Consider the following 24,591-nt stretch of genomic DNA (forward strand, 5'->3'; position numbering starts at 1 on the left):
ACTGTTAGAGCGGCACGGTGGAACCTCGAAGGGCAGTGGAGCCACTGTGATGCCATTCTGGGAGGCCAGGCTGAGGCTGTCGGGCCCACGCGGGGCCACGAATGAAAACGAGGAATAGCTCGGCCTTGGCGAGCTGCTCGCCCAGACACACGCGGCGGCCTGGGCACGCGACAGGCGCACACACAAAGACGCCAAACACCACAACACCACCATCGGCCTAACGCCCCACTCGCAGGCCGGTGCCGACTCGCCTACTGCTGCTCAGGGATAGCTGCCACTGGGGGTGCCCTTGGAATGTTTGCGGAAAGATGTGAGCCGTTCTGAGATGCCGAGGCACGTGAGCAAGCGCCGCTATGAATGTTAAAAGATAACGACGAGTGTCGTCTCGGTCCGTCGCCTCTCTACATTGGCGAACACTGGGAGAGACCGAGATGGTAAGGGGTCAGGTTTCACTTGGCTCGGGCCTTGCTGGAGGACACGAGTGTGAGCAAGGGGGCGCCGCCGTGATACCCAAGGCGTCGTTCCCTCCGTGTAAAATCCCGGGACGAGAAAAAAAAACCACGAATGCGTCCCACGGCTGGGCTGACGTATCAGAAACGTGAGACGCTGAGGAAGGAAAATGGAATGGAAAAGTGCCCAACGTAGCACGGAGGGTGCTTTGCTTTGAATCACATAAGACGTGAACTGTAAGCCGTGGATTCGAGAACACGCGCACATTAGAGGCATCGCATTGTCTACACGACAAGAGTTCGTGGGCTCGGGCAGAATGCATCGCTAGGAGGATGGACGATGGTCAACAGTAATAACAGTGGCAGCCAAGCAATGGCATCCATCGATAGGAATGGTCCAGACATTTTTTGTAAGGGGGAGCAACGTTTATGCAATGATTCGTGCGCTGCTGTGAACCTGGCAAACCGAGTTCAAATCCCAGCCACAGCGATGATGTCAGTAATGAGTATTTAAGGCCTCGAGACAGAGGCGTGGTTTCTCTGTGTGCCTATGTTTGTCTCTTTCTCTCTATGTATCTCTGTGATATCGGTCTCTACTTATATGTCTGTCTATATGTCTCTGGTTCTGTGTTTCATCTCTCTCTCTCAAATTTAGCATTCTCAGGAAGAACGTAATCAACCAGGTAGGGTGTTGACTGCTATGTTATCCGACTCTCTGTTGTATTACATTACATTTCTAAGTATACTAGATTTGTGTTTCTATTTCATTTATACCTGATGATGATTGCTTGTGTTGCAATCGAAACGTCGTATGCAAGTATTTAATTTATTATTTTCTCTTTATACGTCACTTTACCGAAAGAACCAAAGAGTAATGAGTGATGTCTGAACCGGTCTTTTCCTCCCAACTGCAGCCCGCACTGACCAGCGTGGTGAAGTATGGTCAAACAGCCCCCATGTTCAGCATCCAGCAGTGGATTGACAAAGGAGCTGTCAAGTGGCGTTCATTGTCGTAATCGTTATCCGATGACTCGTCACAGCGTAACCTGCTGAGAATGGCAGGAATGCGTCTCGCTTCTGGAACTTTCCGTCCCGGTCGAGGAAGTGCGAGTGGTTGAACTCCTCCGGGGTCTCCCACTGCGAGGGATCCTTGAGCAGCGAGTCCAGCACGGCAAACACAACGGTGCCCTGTGGCATGGAGACGACAAGACGGAGATGACACTGAGACGGCACAACTGTTTCATCTGTATTCTTAGGTTTTTTGGTAAAGTCACGTAGGTAAAAATTAAAATTAATAAAAGTAAAATAAATAAAATAAAAATAAAAATCACGACGTTTCGGAGGCAACACAAGCTTCCGTCTTCAGGTGGAACCGTCACAGCACGACAGCTGCATCAAGTATTTTTTAATCTTTATACGTGACTTTACCGAAAGAATAAATGAGAGATTTCAAGAGATACTACCCCGTATATATACTGGTTGAGGGGGGGCAGGAACGGCCCACTTTTTATTATTATGGTAAGGTGCGGCTTGAGACTACGGCTAGATTACATAACAAAAGACTGAGCCTTTATTATGGAGAGGTGCGGTTTGTGACTACGTCTAGCCTACATAACAAAATGCTGCAAATGAGACCGAGCCTCTGCCATGTAGAAAATGTAGGGGGTTTTTTCCATAAATTATGGTTTCCTCCCACATGTAAACACTCATTAATCGTGATAACACCTTAAAATATAGAGGACTGCAGAGCTTGGAGAAGTTTCCCCACAGGCTTAGGACGTAGCTGCTGCGGCCTTCCCGCTCTCCTGTGGTTCCTCCTCGGCCCTCTACCAGAGCGAATACCGAGCGGCGTCATTTATGGACGTCCCCTAATTATTGTTAGGGGACGTCCATAAATGACGTCACGCACCTAGGGGGGGGGAGGGTTGAGAAATGTGACGTCACGTAAAAATGCGCAACTTGAAATAAATATAGACAACACGTTCTACTTAATTAAATAGACGTTTTAATAAAATGTTTTCTCCTACAACATCAGAGTGCAGCGCCACATTAAATAAGCACTACAATGGGGGAGGGGGGGGGCAGAGCTTTGTGACGTCATATTTGAGGGGGGGGGTCTGACTTTTTGTGACGTCGTGTGACGAAGGGAGGGGGGGGTCAAAAATCCTCCAAAATAGCGTGATGTCATTTATGGACGGCCCCTTATGATTACCGGCGCCGTGGATCTCTCAACAGAGCGGGCCCCGACTTGCACGGCGGCGGTGCGGGGATGGGGGGGGGCACGGGGCCTCCCTACCTCGGGGAGGAAGTAGCCCTTGAAGATGCTTGCAAAGCGCTGCACCTCGGAGAGGACGACATTGGTGAACGGCAACTTCTCTCGGTCGGACAGCGAGGGCGGCCGCTCCCTCCCGATCACGGCAAGCACCTCCTCCTGCAGCCGCCCTGCGGCACACCACCACCACCCGCAACACACCGGGTCGACCAGGGGCAGAGGTCGCAAACGGGTTTTGATTCCTTACCCATACCCGGCCGCACCAGGGTTGCAAACGGTAACCCGTACCCGGCCGTCCCGTACTCTACCCGTACCCGGCCGGGTAGGGTACGGGTATCGGGTACCTGATTGCGACCTCTGGGATGAAGCCATGTTGCAGGCGCGGGTGGGTTGATTCTAGGAACTTGAATTGTGAGAAGAGACAAGACGTTGGGAAATGAGTGACAAACGGTGACTCACCAGTGACTCACGGCCTACCCGGCTACCCGTACCCGGCCGCACCAGGGTCGCAAACGGTAGCCGGGTATTGGGTAGGGTACGGGTATCGGGTACCCGGTTGCGACCTCTGGCCAGGGGGCACTGCCCGTGCGGCTTCATGGTTGGTGGAGCAACGCGATGTGGCTGCCCCGTGTGCAGTACTCTGCCCCATATCCAGTCGCTTCATTTCGACTGGAGGGGAGCTGCCAATGTTTTACATCGCCCTGTGTAGTGGAGAGCACAGATCATTGAGTGAGTAGCAACAGCAGCAGCCGTGGTAACTGTGATGATGATTTAGTTTCAATTAGTAATTGGCACGCGCACAGTTTTTGCAAAGCCACAGACGAGCGGGAAGGCGACCTCATCCGGCTCCGATAATTGCCCAAACTCTGTGGTTCTACGTTGGGATGTTTGGCCAATTCCTTCAATCACTGTTTATACAAAGGGGAGAAAAATCCACTTGCTTTACTGCTACTCTGGCAAGCCAGGAGATGGCCACCTCGATGTGCACGGGTCGGGTAACACGCCCCGTTCCGGGCCCGCAGAGTTGAGGTGCGGCGAGCATGGAGCGTATGGTTGCTTCGTGTCGTTCGCACTGCCGCGGTGTTTACTTTGGACGTCGGGGTGCTTCATCAGCAGCAGAAGCAGAGCCCAGTAAAGTGTGGTCGACGTGGTCTCCGTGCCGGCGAAAAACAGGTTCAGCGTCACCACGAGCAGGGTCCGTCAAGTACGTGTCTGGGTTGCCAGCCTCCTTGCAAACACAAGCTCACCAACCTCGCCAATGTCACCAACCGCACGACATCTGAACTCGGTTGTTTGACGAGGCGGGCGATCCGACCCGGAACTCGATCGTGAACCGGCACGAGAGCGTGAGAATCGATTTTAATCGATGGATCGGTGAAGGCCTCTCAGTCGTCGATGTCCCGCGGGAGGGCCCCGAGGCCTTGGCTTGCGCTGTCTGGCGAGGAACGCCGCGATGAAGTCCTGCGGCTCATCCTGCTCGGGGGCATTGCGATGGACCTGGATGAAGGACGACAGGAAGGCCTTGAGTCGGCGCACGTTCTCAAACAGCCTGGTGTGCGGCCCGGGAAGGTGGCGCAGGAACGTGAAGACGTTGTTTATCTGAGGAGCACGTCACGCCACAACGGCCGGCTGTAGTAAAGACTGAGCGCGGGACGCGGCGATGGACTACAGGGGAAGATAAATACAAACAATACCGCTGCTCCGAACGATGCCGTTTGGATCTACGTGGTCCGGTCAGAACCCTTGTGGGATCTACAACCCATAATGATAGAACAGCAGTGGTACAGAGCCATGAATCCGGCGACCCGAGTTAAATTCCCATATCGTGGCTAACATCACTGGCGAGCGACACTGAACAGATTTTGGATTCTCCTTCACCAGTGATGTTATGTACGGTCAAACGGCCCCATTTCTGACACAGCGTGGGGAGGCCCTCATCCAGCAGCTGACTGACAACCGGCTGCAAATGAATATTGTCGGTGTGTTGTTGAATTTCAAAACTAACAGACACTCACCCGACTGACAGGACTTGCTAACAACCTCATGTTTTCACTCAGCCAGAGCAAGCAGCTTGATGAACTCTTTGTCCTCATAGGTGAAGCGCTTCCCAAAGGACAGCGAGCAGATCACGTTCGACACCGCGCAGCGGATCATTGCTTTCGGGTCCCAGGGCGCTCCTGAAACACAGCACAGACAGCCATGGAAGAGCAAGCTGGTGGCACAGCAAGCCATAGTCATGGCACAGCGAGTCACGGTACAACAAGCCCATAGCCATGGCACAGCAGGCCATGCTACAACAAGCCAACGCCATGACACAGCGAGCCAGGGACCGCACGTGGCCATCGCTTCAGGTGGCGAGGGAGGGTGACTCTGCACCTCGCATCGCCTCGAACTCTCCGGAGAGGAAGGCGGCCTCCTCCAGGATCTTCTCCTCGATGATGGAGCGCCCCATGCCGAAGTCGTGCAGCGTACGGAGCGCGAATCGCCGCATCTGGCGCCACCGCTCCCCGCGTGAAAACAGAACCCCTGGGGGGGGGGGGGGCGTGCAGGTGGAGAGACGCGCTCGGCAAACTCGGCGATGGGGGCCCGCACGGAGGAGGGCCGCCCAGGATGCGTGCCCTGGGCCGCCCGTCACACGGCACCGTGATGGCAATTCGTAATTGAGCACGATTGGTATTTGCGCTGTTTGTGTGCCTGCGTTTTGTGCGCGCGGGCAGTCTGTATGCATGCTGTTGAGCTTCTTTCGCACCGCATGTTGTGTTAACCGTGTTAATCCAACAACAGTGGAGGCCAGAGCAGCGACGCTAACAACAACGAGCGGAGCGCCGGCGGATTAACTGCAGCAGAGCTGGCACAGTGGAACGCACAGGCCGTGTAACTTGCCAGTCATGTCGGTCAACCCATGGCACCTGGGTCTGGTTATACGGGGGACCTTTGTCTTTGTGTGTGCATCTCTGTTCTATAGCAATACCCTGCACAACCCAGTGAGCTCCGATTCCTGCATTCCACAGCGTGGCCAAAGTTCAAGGCAACAGGCGTTGAGTAAGGCATCGCTGTAACGTAGCCGGCGTCTGTTGTGGTCGTGCTCTTTAAAGCAGTGCTCGTGACTACGACCCATTACTCCGCCTTATCGTGATTACCAATCCTTTATAGCCGCACACAAATTAATGCACGACGCGCTGCACGCAGCTGATAGTTGGCAATACGAGAAAGCTGTACCCCGTGGGGGTGGTCATGAGAAACACTGCTGGACAGGATGAATACCTCCCGAAAGCAACTGTCAAGAGCAAGGCCGTAATTATATCTTGCTATAAAATAGATTTCTGTTTATGTGCTGGTTGTACTTTATAAATCATTAAACTCTGCCATCACATACAATGAAACATGAAAAGGTACAAAAGATCAAACAGAGCAATGTAATACAATACACTATTAGACATTATTATAAATGAAAAAATGCATTTTATGTGTTAGTGCATGTTTTAATATTTTAGGCAGGAAATCAGTGTTTAAATTTAGATTTTGTTCTGGGGGGGGACCCCCTGGAAGATTTGGTCCCCCCCCCCAATGTTGACTCCATGGCTACGGCCTTGGTCTAGAGGCAATATGCCATCTTTTGAATCGCGCGGGCACACACACACACGCGCTATTTACGACGTTCTACCCACGTCAGCTTGGGTCACGCAGACACCAGCAGGGCTACTACTACACGATGGCTAGAGGGCAGCGTAGCAAATGTGCTTCTCACCTTTTCTCCCAAGTTTCGAGTGTTACCTCGTTGTGTATACAAATTTGTGTAAGGACAGTGGCCGCGAGTGATGGTTACAGTGCAGAGGTCGCAAACGGGTTTTGATTCCTTACCCGTACCCGGCCGCACCAGGATCGCAAACGGGTACCTGTACCCTACCCGATACCCGGCTACCCGTACCCGGCCGGGTATCGGGTAGGGTACGGGTATCGGGTACCCGATTGCGACCTCTGGGATGAAGCCATGTTGCAGGCGCGGGTGGGTTGATTCTAGGAACTTGAATTGTGAGAAGAGACAAGACGTTGGGAAATGAGTGACAAACGGTGACTCACCAGTGACTCACGGCCTACCCGTACCCGGCTGCACCAGGGTCGCAAACGGGTACGGGTAGCCGGGTATCGTGTAGGGTACGGGTATCGGGTACCCGATTGCGACCTCTGTTACAGTGGCACGAGAGGGCGGGGTCATACGAGGTGACTTAGCCGAGGAATAAGGCTATGCCACAGGGCTCTGATACAGCAAGCCGGGCTCGGAGAGCTCCGAGTGTTCGAGAAATGGGTGTCAGCTGAGCCCGAGGAGTACATCCCGGAGCGTGGAACGGGGCTCGAGGCTGCCTTGCGGAGTCTGGGTCCGGGCCGTCATCATTGTCGTCATCGTCGTCTTTTCATCGTCGAATAATTTCTTAGTCAACATCGTCGCTGGCTGCTACATCTTTATCACCCTATGTAGTCAACCAGCTGTATAGCCAACGTCGTGTAGCAGCAACTACATACAAGTCGTCCAACTTGTATAAAGTCAACCTACGGCCATCTGTAACTGTGTCGTCGAGTCAAGTGGACCATTTGTAAATAAATATAAATGATCAAGACTGCGTCTCCGAGTGCTTCACTACTCGTGTACAGCTCCTTGTACATCCACTGCCGATTGGTGGCCTCCCCCATGCCGTTTCGGTCTTTGGGGTTGTTTGGTCATACTTCACCAAACTGGTTTATACGGAATGTGGTGGAAGTCGTGGAAGATGTAACCACTGATGATAAGCCATGGTCAGGATTCGAAATTGGTTCAGAGTGCAATGCGCTAAGGGGCCGTCCATAAATGACGTCACGCGATTTTGGACGATTTTTGACCCCACCCTCGTCACACGGCGTCACAAAAATTCAGATCCCCCCCCTCAAATATGACGTCACAAAGCTCTGCCCCCCCCCCAAAATAAAACATGTTTCCAATCGCTTTAAACTATTGTCATTGTAGTGCGTATTTAATATGCCGCTGTACTCTGATGCTGTAGGAGAAAACATTTATTAAAAAGTATATTTCATTAAGTAGAACGTGTTGTCTATATTTATTTAAAGTTGCGCATTTTGATGTGACGTCACATTTCTCACCCCTCCCCCTCGTCACACATCGTCACAAATGTCTGACCCCGCCCCCCCCCCCATGTGCGTGACGCCATTTACGGACGGCCCCTATGACTATCTACGACGATCTATGCCTGACTGCTGCTGCCATACCGTGCCCTTCCAACATGTGCTCGAACATGGGCATGACCGGGCGCTCCTCAAACAGCTCGTCGTGGCTGATGGTCTCGTACCCGGGCAGCACCACCACGGACTTTACTTGGAACACGTTCCCGTACTTTTTCGCGAGCTGCAAAACAACATTGGGGGGACGGATGCTGGACACGCGTGCATCGCCACCGGGGATGAGACCGCCACCGGCGACACGCGCGTAACAATCTGAATTACTCACCCGCCCCACGGGATATCTACAAACTCTCTCTCTCGTGTCGTCACGCTCCGTGCCAACCCCACCGTTTGCTTGGCCCATCTTAAGCCCGATCCTGCACACGTGTCTCGCCCAGGGCAACTTCCGCTTTCCGATGAACATCAACGTTTGTTGTCTTTACGCCACGCTCTGAAAGGAACTTCCGAGTTGTGTCCTACTCCATCCTCTCGCACGTTCGGTTCAATTGATTTCAATTCAAATATTTTTCACCTGGGAGAAAAAATCCCTTGTGATGGAACGTTTCGTTTGCAAGGGCGACGCCCATTACGAGCACTGTCCTACTTGGAGTTTTGGGCCTTTGCTCAATAAATGTAACAAACCCCCGAGATGTTACTCCGCTCGGGATTATCCAGGTGGAAAATTATTTGATGACTAACAATAAATAAACATTTCGATTTAAAGCTTTCGTGACTGCAGGGATTCATATTCTTGGTTCTTTCAAACTTTCTAGCTGTGGGTTTCACACCTGATGACGATTGCTCGTGTTGCAATCGAAACGTCGTGAGAATTGTATTGTTTTATTTTTATTATTTCCTTTCTACGTGACTTTACCGAAAGAACCAAGAATATGAATAAATCAACAGGTCTACTTGTCGGCGATGCTGCTGCGATGGCAGTGCTACACAAACAACAACACTGGACACCATCCGTGCCATGAGCACTGCGTCTCTCACGCTAGCGAAAGAGCCGATCATTGAGTTGAAGTCCAAGCTCAAGGCGCTCCCGATCAGGGGCGGTGCCGGACCCGGAGCGGCGGGCCCCCACTTGGCCATCACCACCACGGCCCGCACGACGAGCGCGGCTACCAGCGAGCGCCCCGCGCACAGCGCGAGCTTGTAGCCGGAGAGCATCAACAGCATCAGCAGCAGCGCGCAGAGCACTGCCAAGCGCGCCATGTTGCGCGGGGAAGAGGCGGCCCAGCCAGGGTCGTGCCGCCGCCGCAGCCGCCGCCGCGCCAAGCTCTGCCCCGGCTCTGGGCTCGGTTCCAACTCCGGCTCGCTGGTCATGTGAACGGAGAGTTGGGGCCGCGTTCAGATGATGGGCGAGAGTGCGTCGATCGCAAAACCTTGACAAAGAACAAAGGATGGAGATGTGGCGTAGAGCCTGCAGCTGATGTGCACCCAGCGCTGTGTTGTTGATGTTGCGCCCAGGAGCAGCAGCAGCAGCAGCCCCCCCTCTGCTCGGGGCGCATTCCTCCTCCCTGACCCAGAGCGATGACCCAGCCGATGGGAACCAGCGGCAGTCCGCAGCGTGAGAAGGGGCTCGACGGGGCAGCGGTGCGGCTGTTGTTGATACCAGCCCTGCCCTGACACGAGTGCTGTCTGTGCGCTCGAGAGAGGGAGACCTCTCGCCTGCAATTGTAGTAACGAGCAACACCGCAGCACTTACACGAGTCCACGCTGATGAGACGCGGAAAGTGGAAGCCACTTTGCTCGCTCACACTGATGCTGCTGGAAGACATTGCTATGCACGTGCGAAGAGACGGGGTTTGGTAAGAGGGGGGATTCCGCGTGAGACACGGAATGTGGGCGGTAGGATGGATGTGTGTGAATGAGGCGTAAACATTGTCTGCTTATTTATACTCTTAGTTCTTTCGGTAAAGTCACGTAGGTAAAAAATGAAATTAAAATTAACTAAAATAAAAATCACGACGTTTCGGAGGCAACACAAGTCTCCGTCATCAGGTGGGACCGTCACAGCCAGATTTGCTGCATAAAGTGAGGCAGGGATTCAAGATGCAAGCCCTTAAATACAAGTTAAGAGGGGAGGAGAGGGCTTGCATCTTGAACCCCTGCCTCACTTGATGCAGCAAATCTGGCTGTGACGGTCCCACCTGATGACGGAGACTTGTGTTGCCTCCGAAACGTCGTGATTTTTTATTTTATTTTTATTAATTTTAATTTCATTTTTTACCTACGCGACTTTACCGAAAGAACTAAGAGTATGAATCCTTGCAGTCAAAAAAGCTTCAAATTTAGAACTGCTTATTTATGTTGTATCGTGGGGGTCGGCTCGGGATTGGGGGCTATTCCTTCTGAAAGGTGAACTTGGACAAATTCCCAAACCCCCTCTCTGTAAAGGGGTCCACCACGGTGGTAAGGAAACCAAACGGACATCCATCGACTCGGGGCGGAGTCCCAGTCACAGCTGGATTCTCTCCACACTTTCAACCTCACCTCCTGAATTGTGCTGCTCGAATGGAAACAAACCACAGTGCAAGTTGTACAAAGTCTCACTTTTTCGAAATCCGGGGCGCCAAGTTAAACATGCCAGGGCAATGGTCCAGGCAAATAGACTTCGTGTAGCGTTCGCGAAGAACAATACAAAGGAATATGCAAGGGTATATCGGGTTATAGGGCGACACGATCTACGTCCACGGCAATGGAAAGTGTACTTGGTGAAGTAATAACGAGATCAACCCAGTCTTAATGTCTAACTGTCAAACGTTCCGACTTCACTGCACAGTCACGGACCCAGGCCCAGGTAAGGGCCACACAGATCGCAAGCTCCCAGGTCTCGGCATAGCCCAGTGTGGCATATTAGGAATGGATCACTCTATTAATGATGTCCTTGTGCAGCAAGGGAGTAAAGTGTGGTTCTGTGAAAGTCCTGATGTGCTGTGCAGTGCATCAATGCATGTGTGTACAGCAGCATGTGATGACTGAGTCGGGCCTGTATGTGGCTGGTAGGGAGAGTCGCAGAGCCGCGGGTTTTGGCCCAAGGCGGGCAAGGCGCAGGGGTCCACCACACGCTCACAGAGCCCGAGGGTCTCCGGAACGAGAAGAGACAGAGTGGTGGCTGCACGGCCATGCTGCGCTCAGAGTGCGTTCCCAGGCGCCTTCTCTTCCTGGCACTGCACGGAGATCTGTCCGGCACCTCCACTCGCCGGCACTGCAACTAACACTAAAGTATCGATTTAAAGCTTTCGTGACTGCAGGGATGCATCTTCTTGGTTCTTTCGGTAAAGTCACGTAGAAGGGAAATAATAAAATAATAAAAATACTTTCATTTTATTATGTATTGTTTTTATTATTTTATTATTTCCCTTCTACGTGACTTTACCGAAACAACCAAGAAGAACACTAAAGTTCTGCATCGCCAAGTCAACGCGAGGCTACAACACTCGACAACCTGTTCATGCACAACGCGAACCTGTAACACTTCAATGGTAAACTGAGCTGCGGCACTGGCTAAGCTAGAAGGGTGTCCCACTGTACTCGGCTAGGCAGCGCGAGGTAGTTGGGGGAGGTGAAGCCGCTCTCGTGTGGTGGAGCCGAGTGGTGGAGCCGAGTGGTGGAGCCGAGGTGGATCTCGGTGGAGGCCAGCAGGCAGTTCCAGGCAAGGGCGAGCCGGACCACGAGTCACGATCAGTGCCGGATGAAGCGAGTGCGGGCCTGTAGCATATTTTATAAAGGGGCCCTAAATAAAAAAACCCATAAATATTCACACACAAATGTGTAACTTGCATAGCAAAGTAATTGTATTTCTCACTTTCTATATAGCCAGATAATACAAGAAATCGATAACCTTCAACACCCAGTCGTTCATAAAAGTTGAACGCAGTATAGTACTATAGTAATAGAGCAAGTGCAGAATCACTGAACCGGAATTGATAGCTTGAAAGCATTTCGCGCGGGGCCCTTGAAAGTGCGGGGTCCGTAGCATATGCAGCTACTTTTGCTACTAGGATAATCCGGCACTGGTCACGACATGATACTCGGCATAAACACAACTGATGTATGCACTTGGCATTTACAAATAAAGCGATCAACATTTGTGCAACTTTGGCCCAAAACGACATCGGTTGGCATTGTCGGGGAATGTCCAGGAAGTTGGTGACGAGGGGTTCACAGCGACCCTTCTCTGTAAGGCGTCCCGTGCACAGTTCTGGACCCATCAGGCCCTGAGATCACCACCACGTAGCCACCGCACAGCGAATGAGGAGGCACTGTCGGTTAAACTGTCCAGTTTTATTTTATATACAAAATATACAAAACAGCTTTATAAAGATCAAGTTATTCAACACGTATCAAACTGTAAATTAACGTTTATCCAGAGCTTGCATCAGGATTCAACACAGAAATGTCTCGTCTTCTACACAGGGTTGGTATTCGAGCAAGCCAATCCCATACCTGTCAACCCATACGGTTTACCCCGCATTCTTGCACACGGAAATTGAGTTTCCAGGTCCATACGGCGTACAACCGTTTCTCCCTCGCGATGGGACTTTGTAGGATGAACGTTGAGATGTATGAGGGCACGGGGTGACCAATAAGGTCTGAATTGGTCTGTAATAGGGTCGGCGCTGCTAAGGGTGTTGATGTAGAAACAACTCCATGGTTCTCCATGGAGTTGTGAACCGAGTTGCGTTCCGCGCGGTGTAGCCGCCACACTCACTGCCGTCTGATAAAATGTCGTTAAAAAAAGACGGAATCAGATCACCGCAAATGTATGGAGCCTTACAAGTAACATATACAACGCACGATCAGGACACATTTGCACTCGCACTCTTTACGTCTGCGTCTCTCATTCCACGCGTTTAAAACTTGCGAGTGAAATGGAAGGATCAAAGAAGTGCACGTGGCGAATGGTTACGCGCAGACAGCAGCTCCAGTCAGCAGCGAGCTACTTTCGAAACCGCATAACACCACAGTATTTCATAGGGGCCGTCCATAAATGACGTCACGCACCTGGGGGGGGGGGGGTCAGACATTTGTGACGATGTGTGACGAGGGGAAGGGGGTTTGAGAAATGTGACGTCACGTAAAAATGCACAACTTTAAATACATATAAACACCACGTTCTACTTAATTAAATAGACTTTTTTTTAATAAATGTTTTCTCCTACAACATCAGAGTGCAGCGGCACATTAAATACGCACTACAATGACAATAGTTTAAAGCGATTTGAAGCATGTTTTTTTGTGGGGGGGAGGGAGAGCTTTGTGACGTCATATTTGAGGGGGGGTCTGACTTTTGTGACGCCGTGTGACGAGGGGGGGGGGGTCAAAAATTGTCCAAAATCGCGTGACGTCATTTATTTATGGACGGCCCCATACAACATCGAACTGTCCAGTGCCGCTGAAAATTATAAATGAAGTCAGTTTGTCAAATCTGCATTCAACTATACCACTGGCAGCATACATCCTGTTGGTGGTGGTAGCGATCTCGACAACTTCGAGAACACAATCGTATTTTCTCAATTATATTCCATTGTCGCGTCGCAAGATGAGTGTTTCCTTCGAAACTCTTGCAGACAACAGTGCACCACCCAGTGGAAGGTGATATCACTGCCAGTTAGGACATCAAATCGCCTCTTTGCCACGTGAAGGGCATTGCAGGTTTACACGCATTGTACGCAAGGGATGTTCTTCAAAACATGTTTTTTTATTTCTAGATTTGAAGTTTTCGTGACTGCAAGGATCCATACTCTTTGGTTTTTTCGGTAAAGTCACGTAGGTGAAAATAAAATAAAAATATAGTTGTTTTCATTTTTATTTTATTTTCACCCACGTGACTTTACCGAAAAAACCAAAGAGTATGTTTTTTTTTATCTCAGCTATAATTTTACTAATTAAATGAAAGCAAAGTGCAGTGTGATCGTGGTTTAGCACAGCCTTTGGTAACCGGGCTGAGCCCACCAACTCACTGCGCTTGAGAAGCTGGTGTCATTCATTCGAGGAGAGCTGGCCTGATTCTGCACGATTGGCTACGTATGGTACGAAAGAAGTTCAACATACATACGTACAGGACAGGACGCCGAGATGCTTAATACAATCGGGGGTAAGATCCCACGAGAAAATCTTCAACAAACTCAAGCGTGACATTTTTCGATTTAAAGCTTTCTTGACTGCAGGGATTCATCTTCTTGGTTCTTTCGGTAAAGTCACGTAGAAGGGAAATAATAAAAGAATAAAAATAAAAAAAAATAAAATACATTATTTTATTATTTCCCTTCTACGTGACTTTACCGAAAGAACCAAGAAGATCAAGCGTGACAATTATCTCCAACAATCGTGCGAAATTGTCACACCGACACAGACGACTCAACAAACACCTGCACGGACACCACGTTGCCCTGCAGCGCGGCCGCTAACCACGGTGTGGGTGAGATATACGCTCGGTGTGCCCCGCCGAGTCTTCGGCACGGATGGAAGAATCCATGATCAGTGAAATTCATGGGACCAGTAGTCATGGGAGTAGCGATGGAAGAGCGACAGGGAGGTGACTGACCGCCAGTTAGCGAGGTTACTCACCTCTTCACAGTAACGAGTGCGTGCGGTGTGTGCGTAGCGCTCAGAGAATCACTTCTGGTCATACGCGCTGTCTTTTCCTAACAGTGACTGAAATGTCTCATGCTCTCATTTGCCTTTTGTCCCATCGGGCTCTTCCAAGGTCGTTATGCTGCTTTGCGCGAACATAAAACCTAAAAAAAGAAGCTTGTGTAACATTTCTCTCGCGAAGTGGCACCATTCTCGTTCCATGTCACTGCCGGCAGTCCGCGCAGGCGACAGCCCTTTCCGTTCAGACATAACAACATTTTGTTCTTCATTACAGAATTTTAGTTCAGCGGCGTAAGTCGGGCACATAGCCAGCACGAGCCACGAACTCAGAAGCCCCGTGCTCAGTCGCCCCATCTGCCCCGGGGCAGTTTCAAGTGGCGGCTTTGCGCGAGGGGGCACACAGGACGACGGGGTCACCGGGTCGGGAACACGACACGCCGCATTTGTTCATTTCGCTTGGTCATGCACGACACTGACAAACCGAGCTCGTGGCGAGACCCTCTTGTCGACAAACCCTAGCCCTCGTTCTCCACTTGCATAGCAAAAGGTTGCTTTAAAACGCCTTCTGGGGGGTGTAAATCGAGTACAATATCAGTTGCCGGTAACATTATTTTCACCTCCTTTAAATTCGGGCTGCCACTGTTTCCACAGTCGACCAAACCCAGACGTATTTCGCAGTCAGCCAAGGTCGCTGAAAAACGGCGCAGTGTCCTGCAGTAAAGTTGGAACAGAAGACCGGTAGCAGATATCGGTATACACACAAACACAGATGCCAATTCCCGGAGTGTGCGGCTCAAACCCGGACAGATTGGAGCCTGACTTTAACTGATAGCATCTGTACATGCGTGAAGACTCAACGCTCTGCAAAAGTGAACACAGTGCTCTGAGCAGTGCTCAGCTGGGAAGCAACTCGTGATTAGCGCCCTTTGAGTTCACATCTAGCTTCCCTCTTATAGGCAGTACAGCAACACGAATACAGTAAAGCCACACTAACATGGTCACCGCTGATCCAGAAATCTAAATAATCTGGACGAGTCAACACAAGAATTAGAAAAAACGAAGTTCAATATAAAAAGTGTCACGGGAAGCCGCCACTTACAGAACTTGCTGGCAGTAGACACTGAATTACATGAGCACAGACACAACGAGAAACATCGACAACAACGACCCTTCCATCACAGCTTCAACCTCGCCCCACGTGACTAAATCTACTAACATGCCTGTGAGGCCCTTCCCTCGGTCAGCCCCTCCCACTTGAAGGAAGCCATGCCCACTTATTCGCGAGCTTCACACGCACAGCGCACGGATTCGCTATTCGATGTTGACTCCGCCTGCTGCTCAGAAGCCTAGCCGACTCTATCAACCCCGCCCAATATTCAGGTAGCCCCGCCGTTTGCCCAAACCAAGATTCATGCATGAAGCCAGAAAATTTTAAACCGGGAAAAAAAAATCCCAATTTTTTTGGAAACACTTCAGGACACCGGAACAGCGGTGTCCTGGCCAAAACAGGACGGTTGATAGCCTCAAATGACGGCCGGCTGTTCGCGCTGTGCCTGTGAGCTCCTGCTGCTGTGTTTTGCTGTCTCTAGTATTTGGGACAATCGAGTTGTTGCCGTACCTCACGAGACACTGACGAAGCACGAACTCCGTGCGCCGGTGCCGAGCGAGATCTTCCACGTGTCCTCCTCGTGCGCGCATCGCGTGCGCTACCGCGGCACGCTAGCCTAGGGGTGTGGAGCCTACGGCCCTGGGCCGCACCTGGCCCGTGACTTCGCTTCGTCCAGCCCGCTGCCACATGAGGCCAACGAGGAGTTGGCCAACGGACCGCGAGCAATATTTATCCGTCACTGCGAGCATCTCGGCTGCGCTAATCGAACGCTGGAGGGAAAACGTGTGGATCTGACGACGCTGTTTCTAATTTTTGCCTTGCTCAGTCATATCTGTCACCACGGTGAAAGTGAGCCCAAGTTATTGTCGCCTCGCTATTGGATAACACTGCGGCAGGTGCCCATGTGTGCCAGCCCGCCTCAGGGATCTGGAAGGCTCGGTTTGTTTGGACCCCAGCAGGGCAACGGTTCTCCAACCGTGAGCCAGACTGCGTTGTGGATAGCCCTTGCACGTGCGTCAAACCCGGGGACTTTCACTTTTCAAGAATGGGAAACAAGTCCCATGCAAGTTGTGAATGGCAGGTGTCTACAGTCGCAATTACCACCTTCACTACTCTCGTTTACAAACAAAATAGATGTGATGATTACAATCTCATGAAAACATCTCTTTAGACATTGTAGCAATTATTAACCAGAAACATTAGCTGCATTATAGACGATCTCCAACTTCATATTGTCTTATGGTTGTTGTTGTTGTTTGACTTGCATCCCACTAGGATTTTTGCACACAGCGTTGGTGTACGGTGTCTTTTTTCTGCAATATTTTGCTGTCTTTTCTTGGATTTTCTATTTGCACTTAGTCACATATTCACTTTAAGATGTTTTTGTTCATGTTTTTTGTTTTTTGTTGCACCCGATTCAAGAGCCGAATGGCTCACAGGGCTATACCTAATAAATGAACTTGAACTTGATATGGTGTTAACCGCTCGCACATCTGGGCTGCACTCTGTGCCTGACAAAGATCCCCATATAGCCTCATTTAGATTGTTGGGGCAGGTGCTCTGAAGCAAGCACCTATTAAGGCCGCGACCCGGCACTCTTCATCTGTCCAATGCTGATGCAAACACATTGCACCACGTGCTAATTAAAGCCAAGTCCACTTGGTGAAGGCCTAGGACGGTTCAGGCATTCGCCATTATTGTTAGCTATGGTCAGGAATCAAACCTAGGTCGCCGGGTTCGTAGTGCGGTGCACTAACCACTGTTCCACCGCTCCACCTGCTGGATATCCACACGCAACCAACTTTGCGCACACACTCACACACAGACGCACATTTACAAAAAGCCTCCAAGCGAGGCTCGCCAACAAAACTGCGGAAATACTTTCATCTCCGCCGGTGTCGTGAGCTAGAGCCTCGTCTCTTGTATGACGTCGTCTTCGGCCAGCTCCTCCTGGAGGGAGATGTGCTTGATGGAGTGTCTGAGGGTCATGCTGCTCCTCACGGGGTGTCCCCGGAACGAGCCCGCGTCCGGCACGAACTCGCGGAACAGGGCGCTCTTCTTGAACACCATCTGCGCCGTCCCGTACTCCCTCATTTTTCCGTCCTCCAGGACCTGCGGGTGTCACACAGAGGCGGCCTCGGGTTCAAGTCCACACCGGTGGTCGCACCCAAGGGCGGTTGGACAACTACTGGACATCTGTGAAAAAGAGCTTTATAGCTCATCGGATTCCTCCAGTATAAATATTCTAATTCTGGTTGCCACCTTTTGTGTTTTTGCCGTAGCCAGGCACGGGCCTGGCAAAGGAAAACGAGTCGGGTGAGGGTACCAGGAAAAGTAGACATTGCACCGGCCATGCCGTTGGCTGGGGCAGGAAAACTAAGCTCAGTGTCGTCCGCGTTTGTTGCCTTTGTGTAACCGGCTTCACAAATAAGAGAAACATCACAGAAAATGAGATCTATTATCTACTATTAACATTGCAAGATAATAATGACAACATACAGTGCAGCCATCTGTCAATCCAACGCTGGATGAAGGCCTCTACATGCCATTTTGGTCATGGGAGTTGTTCTGACCATCCCTTGCCACGCTGGTTCAGTCTGGGTGAGTAGTAGGGGGATGCCCAGCACCGGTCCAGATATCGCTCACCACTAATATTAGCCGTGGTCAGGTATTGTCGCTGGATTCATAGCGCAGTTATTTGCGGACGAGAGGAATTATTTAATCAGATAATAGGACGGGAGCTGAGTTTTCTCCTCCGTGGGTGGCGCACGCGGCCTCAGCACGGACAAGGGGTGTGCCACCAAATCAGGACAGTGGGCTCGAGAATGACGATAACATTACCCTGGCGAATTTCTCTTTGAAGATTCCAGATGAAGCGATGGCAAACACATTTGCAGGGGACACGGTTCACAGGGAAACTGATGGAGGAGACTCGCCGGGTTTTGGCACTATCATTGCAGTTGCACGGGACAACCGTTAATGGAGCTGGCGTCAGAAATGGCAGTACAGCAGTGGATAGAGAATATTAGATAATCGTGATGATCATGAATACGCAGACGATTTGTCTCCTTCCCATATCTGTTCCTCCAAATAAAACATTAAATTGCATATTCTTTGGGTTTTTCGGTAAAGTCACGTAGGAAAAGAATTAAAATTAATAAAAGTAAAATAAAAATAAAATTATATTATTTTATTTTAATTTAACTTTTATTAATTTAAATTTAACTTTTTTACCTACGTGACTTTACCGAAAAAACCCAAGAATATGAATCCTTGCAGTCACGAAAGCTTCAAATCTAGAATTAAATTGCATTTTATACATCCCATCAGCCACACAGCCTTTCTGGGAGTGCGTAATTTCAGCAGCATTGGGTCAACGCAAGCAAACTATGGACCGTGTTCGACATCCATTGTCTCATCAGCAGTGTCAGGCCTGCTTGGACCAATGGTGATGATGACGGCGATCACGATGATCAACTATATGTCGATTTAAAGCTTTCGTGACTGCAGGGATTAATCTTCTTGGTTCTTTTGGTAAAGTCACGGAGAAGGGAAATAATAAAATAATACAAATATAACATAATAAAATAATTCTCACGACGTTTCGGCCACAACGCAAGCAAGCAGACGGCTTGCTTGCGTTGTGGCCGAAACGTCGTGAGAATTATTTTATTATGTTTTATTTGTATTATTTTATTATTTACCTTCTCCGTGACTTTACCGAAAGAACCAAGAAGACGATGATGAATTACTCACAAGGATCTGATTGCAGTCGTAAATAGCGCGGATCCTGTGCTCCGAGACCAAGATGGTGCAGTCCTTAAATTCCTTACGAATGATCCTCATCATGATCTGTGCCGTTCTGCAGACATAAGACGAAGCGAGCGAACACGCACACACACGGGGGTCAGCTCTTCATTACTCACCAGACGGGCAACTCGCAGAGTGTGACACCGTTAATTTTAAACATTCCCAGTGATATAGGTTATATCTTGATCGTATCAGAGCCGTTCTTGTTATTACACAACCTACATGCAATGTTCATTCTGGATTTAATTTTAAAACACCACGTGATAATGTAGTGACTATGAAAATGAGTTGAGAGACTTTCTTGTAACATTGCAATACTGTATTTAGAGATGGTGAAATCTTGGCAGTAAAGGCCCTGATACGCACTCACTGTAACGTTTCACCGCAGAGGGGCATTGGGCTACAACATCAAATTTTCTCTCCGATTTATACAAGATCGCTTTGCTGTTGTATTCTCTTCTGATTTTCACATCGTTTTTTTCCAAACATAAAACCACCACCATCACACCCACAAACATTCCCAGAGATGGCTTTAATTGTGAAGTACAAAGGAGTATCTCCGCTAGAGCGAGCGTCGGTGCGGAGTAACAATATGAACAACAATATTGAGAAGCACACAATTCGACTCTTTCCCACATCTCTGCGTGCGCGTAAAACACGACAGCATTTAGACGTCCTATCAACCACGCAGCCTTGTGGGAGTGCATCATTTCAGCAGCATTGGTTCTCTACACAAGCAAAGCCCTGGAGTGGTTTCGACACACGCGGCATCTCACGTACTGCACCGCGAAGGGGGGGGGGGGGGGGCTCACGCACATTTGGTCGAGGTTTGCCGTGGGCTCGTCCAGCAGCAGGATCCGGGCCTTGTAGAGGAGGCAGCGCACCAGCGAGAGGAGCTGCTTCTGCCCTTCGCTCAGCACCCACCCGCCCTCCACCAGCATGACGTCGAGCCCTCCGGGCAGCGCCTCCACCACGTCGCGCAGCCCTGCCTGCGGCGCACCGTCGCAAGGGCAGCGCGTGCTGTCAGCGCTCCGCGGGCGAGGGTCGGCGGACCGCCTGGAGACCCGTGCGGCTCCGCACGGGCGCGGCGTGGTTGACTATGCGGTGTCGTGAAAGTGCCGGTCGCTCACGGCGGCACGGTGGCGAAGCCGTGCAGCTGGGGTTTCTAACCGGACCCAGTGGTTATTCCGAGTCGGTGCGATGCACTCTGGGCAAGGAGCGCGAGGAATGACTGCCGGCCCAGTCACGGGGAGTTCTTTAAGGCGAAAGGCAGAGGAGGCATTGCGGTTGTGGTTGCATGACATCTCATTCCGGCGCTGTAATTGTGTAGCGGTTGCGTGTAACGTTGGGAAACTCCTGTGGAAAGCGACATCACAGCTGCACAATGCATTCTGGGTATTTCTAACATGGTGGTAATGGCATGCCATGGTGTCGTGGGCAGCCACGTTGCGTCATTCAAGTTAAAGGTTATGGCATCGGTCAAAGCGACTGACATTTACGGGAGGTGAGCTGCATGGGTTTGTGCGTTGAGAGAGCAGGTGTCCTAAACGCTTCTGGCAGTAAGACGTTGCAACACCGACGGGACAAATGTGTACGGCTAGCTGGGGAAGAACTTGTGAATGGAAAGTAACTGTAGGTCGTCACTCTTGTACCTCCCGCGTGCAACATGGACTCACCAGGTCAATGGCTTTCCATATTTCTTCATCGTTGCATCGTCCGTACGGATCCAGATTTTTCCTTAACGTTCCGGTAAAAATAAATATTTTCTGCAAAAGAGAAACGAGCAGCGTTTGAGTTTTGTAAAAAGCGTGAAGAGGGACAGTCACGATCCGCCCACACCGATCAGCGCCAGGCTCCGCTTCACGGGACGAGCGACGCCATTCGGCAACGCCACCTACCCTAGGTATGTCCAGACCTGGACGTGCAAACCCTCAACACGGGAGGAATGTCACCGGCCGATGTTGGTGAACACGGTCGTGCTTTCTCAAAATTTTCTTGACTGCCCACGACTCCCAACTGCTGCCACGGCATCATGGCTATCGCACTCAACGTTTGCACTTAGTCACATATTCACTTTAAGGTGTTTTTTGTTCATGTTTTTGTTTGTTGCGGTTGCACCCGATTCAAGAGCCGAATGGCTCACAGGGCTACACCTAATAAATGAACTTGAACGTGCTACCCAGAGGCCAACGGTAACCGTTCCTCCTCACCTGCGTGATGACCTGGAACGCCGACCTCCACGTGTAGGGTGCCACGTTACGCGCCGACAGGCCGTCGATGCGCACCTCTCCCTCCACGTCCCTCTGCAGCAGCAGGCACGCGAGCAGCGTGCTCTTCCCCGCGCCCGTGCGGCCCAGGATTCCCATCTGTGCGGAGACGCAACGACGCCGGTCACGCCCCGCGCGGCCACGCGAGCCCTCTTGCCGCACCGCCAGAGGTCGCAAACGGGTTTTGATTCCTTACCCGTACCCGTACCCGGCCGCACCAGGCTCGCAAATGGGTACCCGTTCCCTAACCGTACCCGTACCCTACCCGAAATGAGTGACAAACGGTTACTCACCAGTGACTCACGGCCTACCCGTACTCGTACCCGGCCGCACCAGGGTCGCAAACGGGTGCCCGTACCCATACCCGGCCGGGTACGGGTAGCCGGGTATCAGGTAGGGTACGGGTATCGGGTACCCGGTTGCGACCTCTGCGCACCGCACTCTCCTGGCTGTCCTCGTCGCCCAGTGGGTTAGCGAGTTTCACATATCTGTGAGCCGTCAACCCTTGCCTCCAAAGCGCTGGAGCGCCACCTCATCAGGGTCACCACCTGGACAGGTTGGACCTGGTACAGTCCTCTCTCATGTCGGCGACTGTGGCCTCCTTACATTCGGCTCTGTCCGTGGTATTTACTCACAAACTCTGTATCAGATACTCCTCCCAGTTGCATCCAGGCATTCAAATAGCTTACAGTGTAACTTAAATCACTGTCTTCCCCGGCTCCCTGCACCAGTAAAAACATATTCATGTTCAGTCTCCTATTTTCTCATTACACGTCCCAGAAATATAACTTTCCTTTCCACAATCATTCTTGTAAATGTTCTGTTTGTGCTGTGCAGTCCAATCCCGGAATTGGCATTTGTCTTTGGGTGGCGGGAGTTGATTTTTGCCGAGAGTCCTGGTACCGACATTGTGTGGAACTCTGTCATCACACTTCACTGCACAGTTTTGATCATAGGCCTCGGCCGTCTTGAGAAGTGCGTCTGGGTTTGGTCTACGGTGCAAACGGTGGCGGCCGTATGCCTCGCACGGCCATCGTGAAGCAAGCGGCGTGCGTGGAGCACCTTCTGTCCCTGCTGGACGTTGAAGGAGATGTTCTGGAGCACGTACGGCGCTGTCGGCGAGTGCCGCATGGAGAGGTTCACCACCTCCAGGTGGCCGGCATTGGGCCAGTCAGGCGGCGGCGGCGTCACCACGAAGCCACTGCTCTCCTCCGGGATGTCCATGAAGCGCAAAATCCGCTCCGTGGAACGCATCTGAGTGCATCACGCGATTCACTCATTAGACGCACTGCACACGCTCATCAAAGATAAAGATCCCCCGGATAGCCTTAACAAACTCCTGGCTGGGATAAGTGCTGCAAGCCAGCACTTATGAAAGCTGGCAGGGGACACGAGGAGGCGGGGGGCCAGCACATTTGTCTCCCGAATGATGACGTTTACACACAGCACCAGGTACTCAATTAAAGTGGGGTGAGCGGCGCTGTGGCCAGCACTCACCATGCCCTCCACCTCGATGCTGGTGTTGATGGCCCACTGGAAGGTGCTCATGATGTTCATGGCCAGCGTGAGCGCAATGGCAATGGAGCCTTCGCTGTAACCTGTAACAACAAGCGGTAGCGTTATTATATTGACGAAGGCCGGCCAGTGTTGTGTTGTTGTGTACGCTGCTGCCTTACGAGCAGTGGGCAGGTGCATGAAACCACACGCAATTCAACAATGATAATAACTTTGCTCTTCAGTCCCAAAGATATTTAACAAACTACTTTATAGTATTTGGCTGCATTATTTTTCCACGTGTTAAGCCACTTCGTGGAGCTATCACTCGTGGCCTGGTAAAATATAAACTAGTTTAGTTTAACCATCCCTGGAGTAAAACGCTACACGTAATAACAACAACAACAAGAAGAGAGTTGTGTGTGTGTGTGAAACGTGGGTGTCTCGCGGGAGCAGGGCGAGGGGCGAGGACTGACCCTTCACCCCCACGGAAATGAACGTCACCGCCGTGATGAACAGTGTGAAAATGATGTCGATTCGCATCTGGAACCAGCGCAGGGCGGAGAGGTAGAGGAACCAGGTGGCTGTGTGGATGTCCAGGGCTTGGTGGAAGATGTTTTCAAAGTAGTCGTCTCGGCTGAAAGCCCTGATCGTCCACAGCCCTTTCAGAGTGGCGACAATGTGAGCAAAGATTGGGTTTTTGGCTGTGGAAAAAAGCACACGGAACAAAACACACGGCTTAGCAGAGGTGCACACACGGGCAGCAGCATTCCTTGTACTCGACATCGAGCGTCTGAGCGATCTCCCGCTCCAACGAGCAATGAGTCGGTGCTCATCTCCTTTCTTACTGCCAGAAGCCAGCGGTGGAAATTCCACATGACTAAGACGTGGGCGAGTCGATCCAGAGTACAACCACTGTTGACTTCTCCGCAAAGTGATATTCACTTTATCAACCCACATAGGGATGATGAGTCAACCCCCACAGCCGGGATTTCAACTCGCAACCTTCCGATTGCGAGCCCCTCGCTCTACGCTGAGCTACCTGGCTGCTGCATCATCATCATCATAGACCCCATCCCTTCCTCTGTAGGCCCCAACGCTTCCACGTTTGGCTTTTAGTCCCCGTCTCTGAGTAATTTACCCTCCTAATGCTTACGCTGTACGTAGTGAGTAAGGTTTATTGTCACTGGGTAAAATGCAACATCACCTCGAACTCGTGCCCAATCTCGATACTGTTCAACCTCTCATGCTGACGTTCTGGCCACGTGCCAGCTAGCAGGGCCCTTAGCAATCTACGGCAGGCTGCACCCATTGGGAGGGGGGGGGTGGGAGGGCCTCAGGGCAAATCCCACCACGTGGGCCACCCGACGCCTT

General features: G+C 51.2%; 1 protein-coding gene and 1 pseudogene across 1 annotated transcript in view; both read right to left on the reverse strand.

The window, feature by feature from the left end:
• Positions 1-4: 4 nt before the first annotated feature.
• Positions 5-9,261, reverse strand: LOC133356469 (cytochrome P450 2C15-like; annotated as a pseudogene).
• A 2,945-nt stretch (positions 9,262-12,206) lies between these two features.
• LOC133356566 (cystic fibrosis transmembrane conductance regulator-like) overlaps positions 12,207-24,591 on the reverse strand; it is a 52,326-nt gene continuing 39,941 nt past the window's right edge. Inside the window, exons 20-27 of the mRNA XM_061574149.1 lie at positions 23,694-23,921; positions 23,221-23,321; positions 22,786-22,977; positions 21,667-21,822; positions 21,133-21,222; positions 20,273-20,445; positions 19,403-19,508; positions 12,207-17,758 (exon numbers count right to left, since the gene is read on the reverse strand). Coding sequence (XP_061430133.1) covers positions 17,552-17,758; positions 19,403-19,508; positions 20,273-20,445; positions 21,133-21,222; positions 21,667-21,822; positions 22,786-22,977; positions 23,221-23,321; positions 23,694-23,921 — 1,253 coding nt within the window. The 3' untranslated portion in view covers positions 12,207-17,551. The remainder of the gene's footprint in view (positions 17,759-19,402; positions 19,509-20,272; positions 20,446-21,132; positions 21,223-21,666; positions 21,823-22,785; positions 22,978-23,220; positions 23,322-23,693; positions 23,922-24,591) is intronic.

Source organism: Lethenteron reissneri, chromosome 54, assembly GCF_015708825.2.
Source record: "Lethenteron reissneri isolate LAM-NWPU_2019-01 chromosome 54, ASM1570882v1, whole genome shotgun sequence".
Taxonomy (NCBI): Eukaryota; Metazoa; Chordata; class Hyperoartia; order Petromyzontiformes; family Petromyzontidae; genus Lethenteron; species Lethenteron reissneri.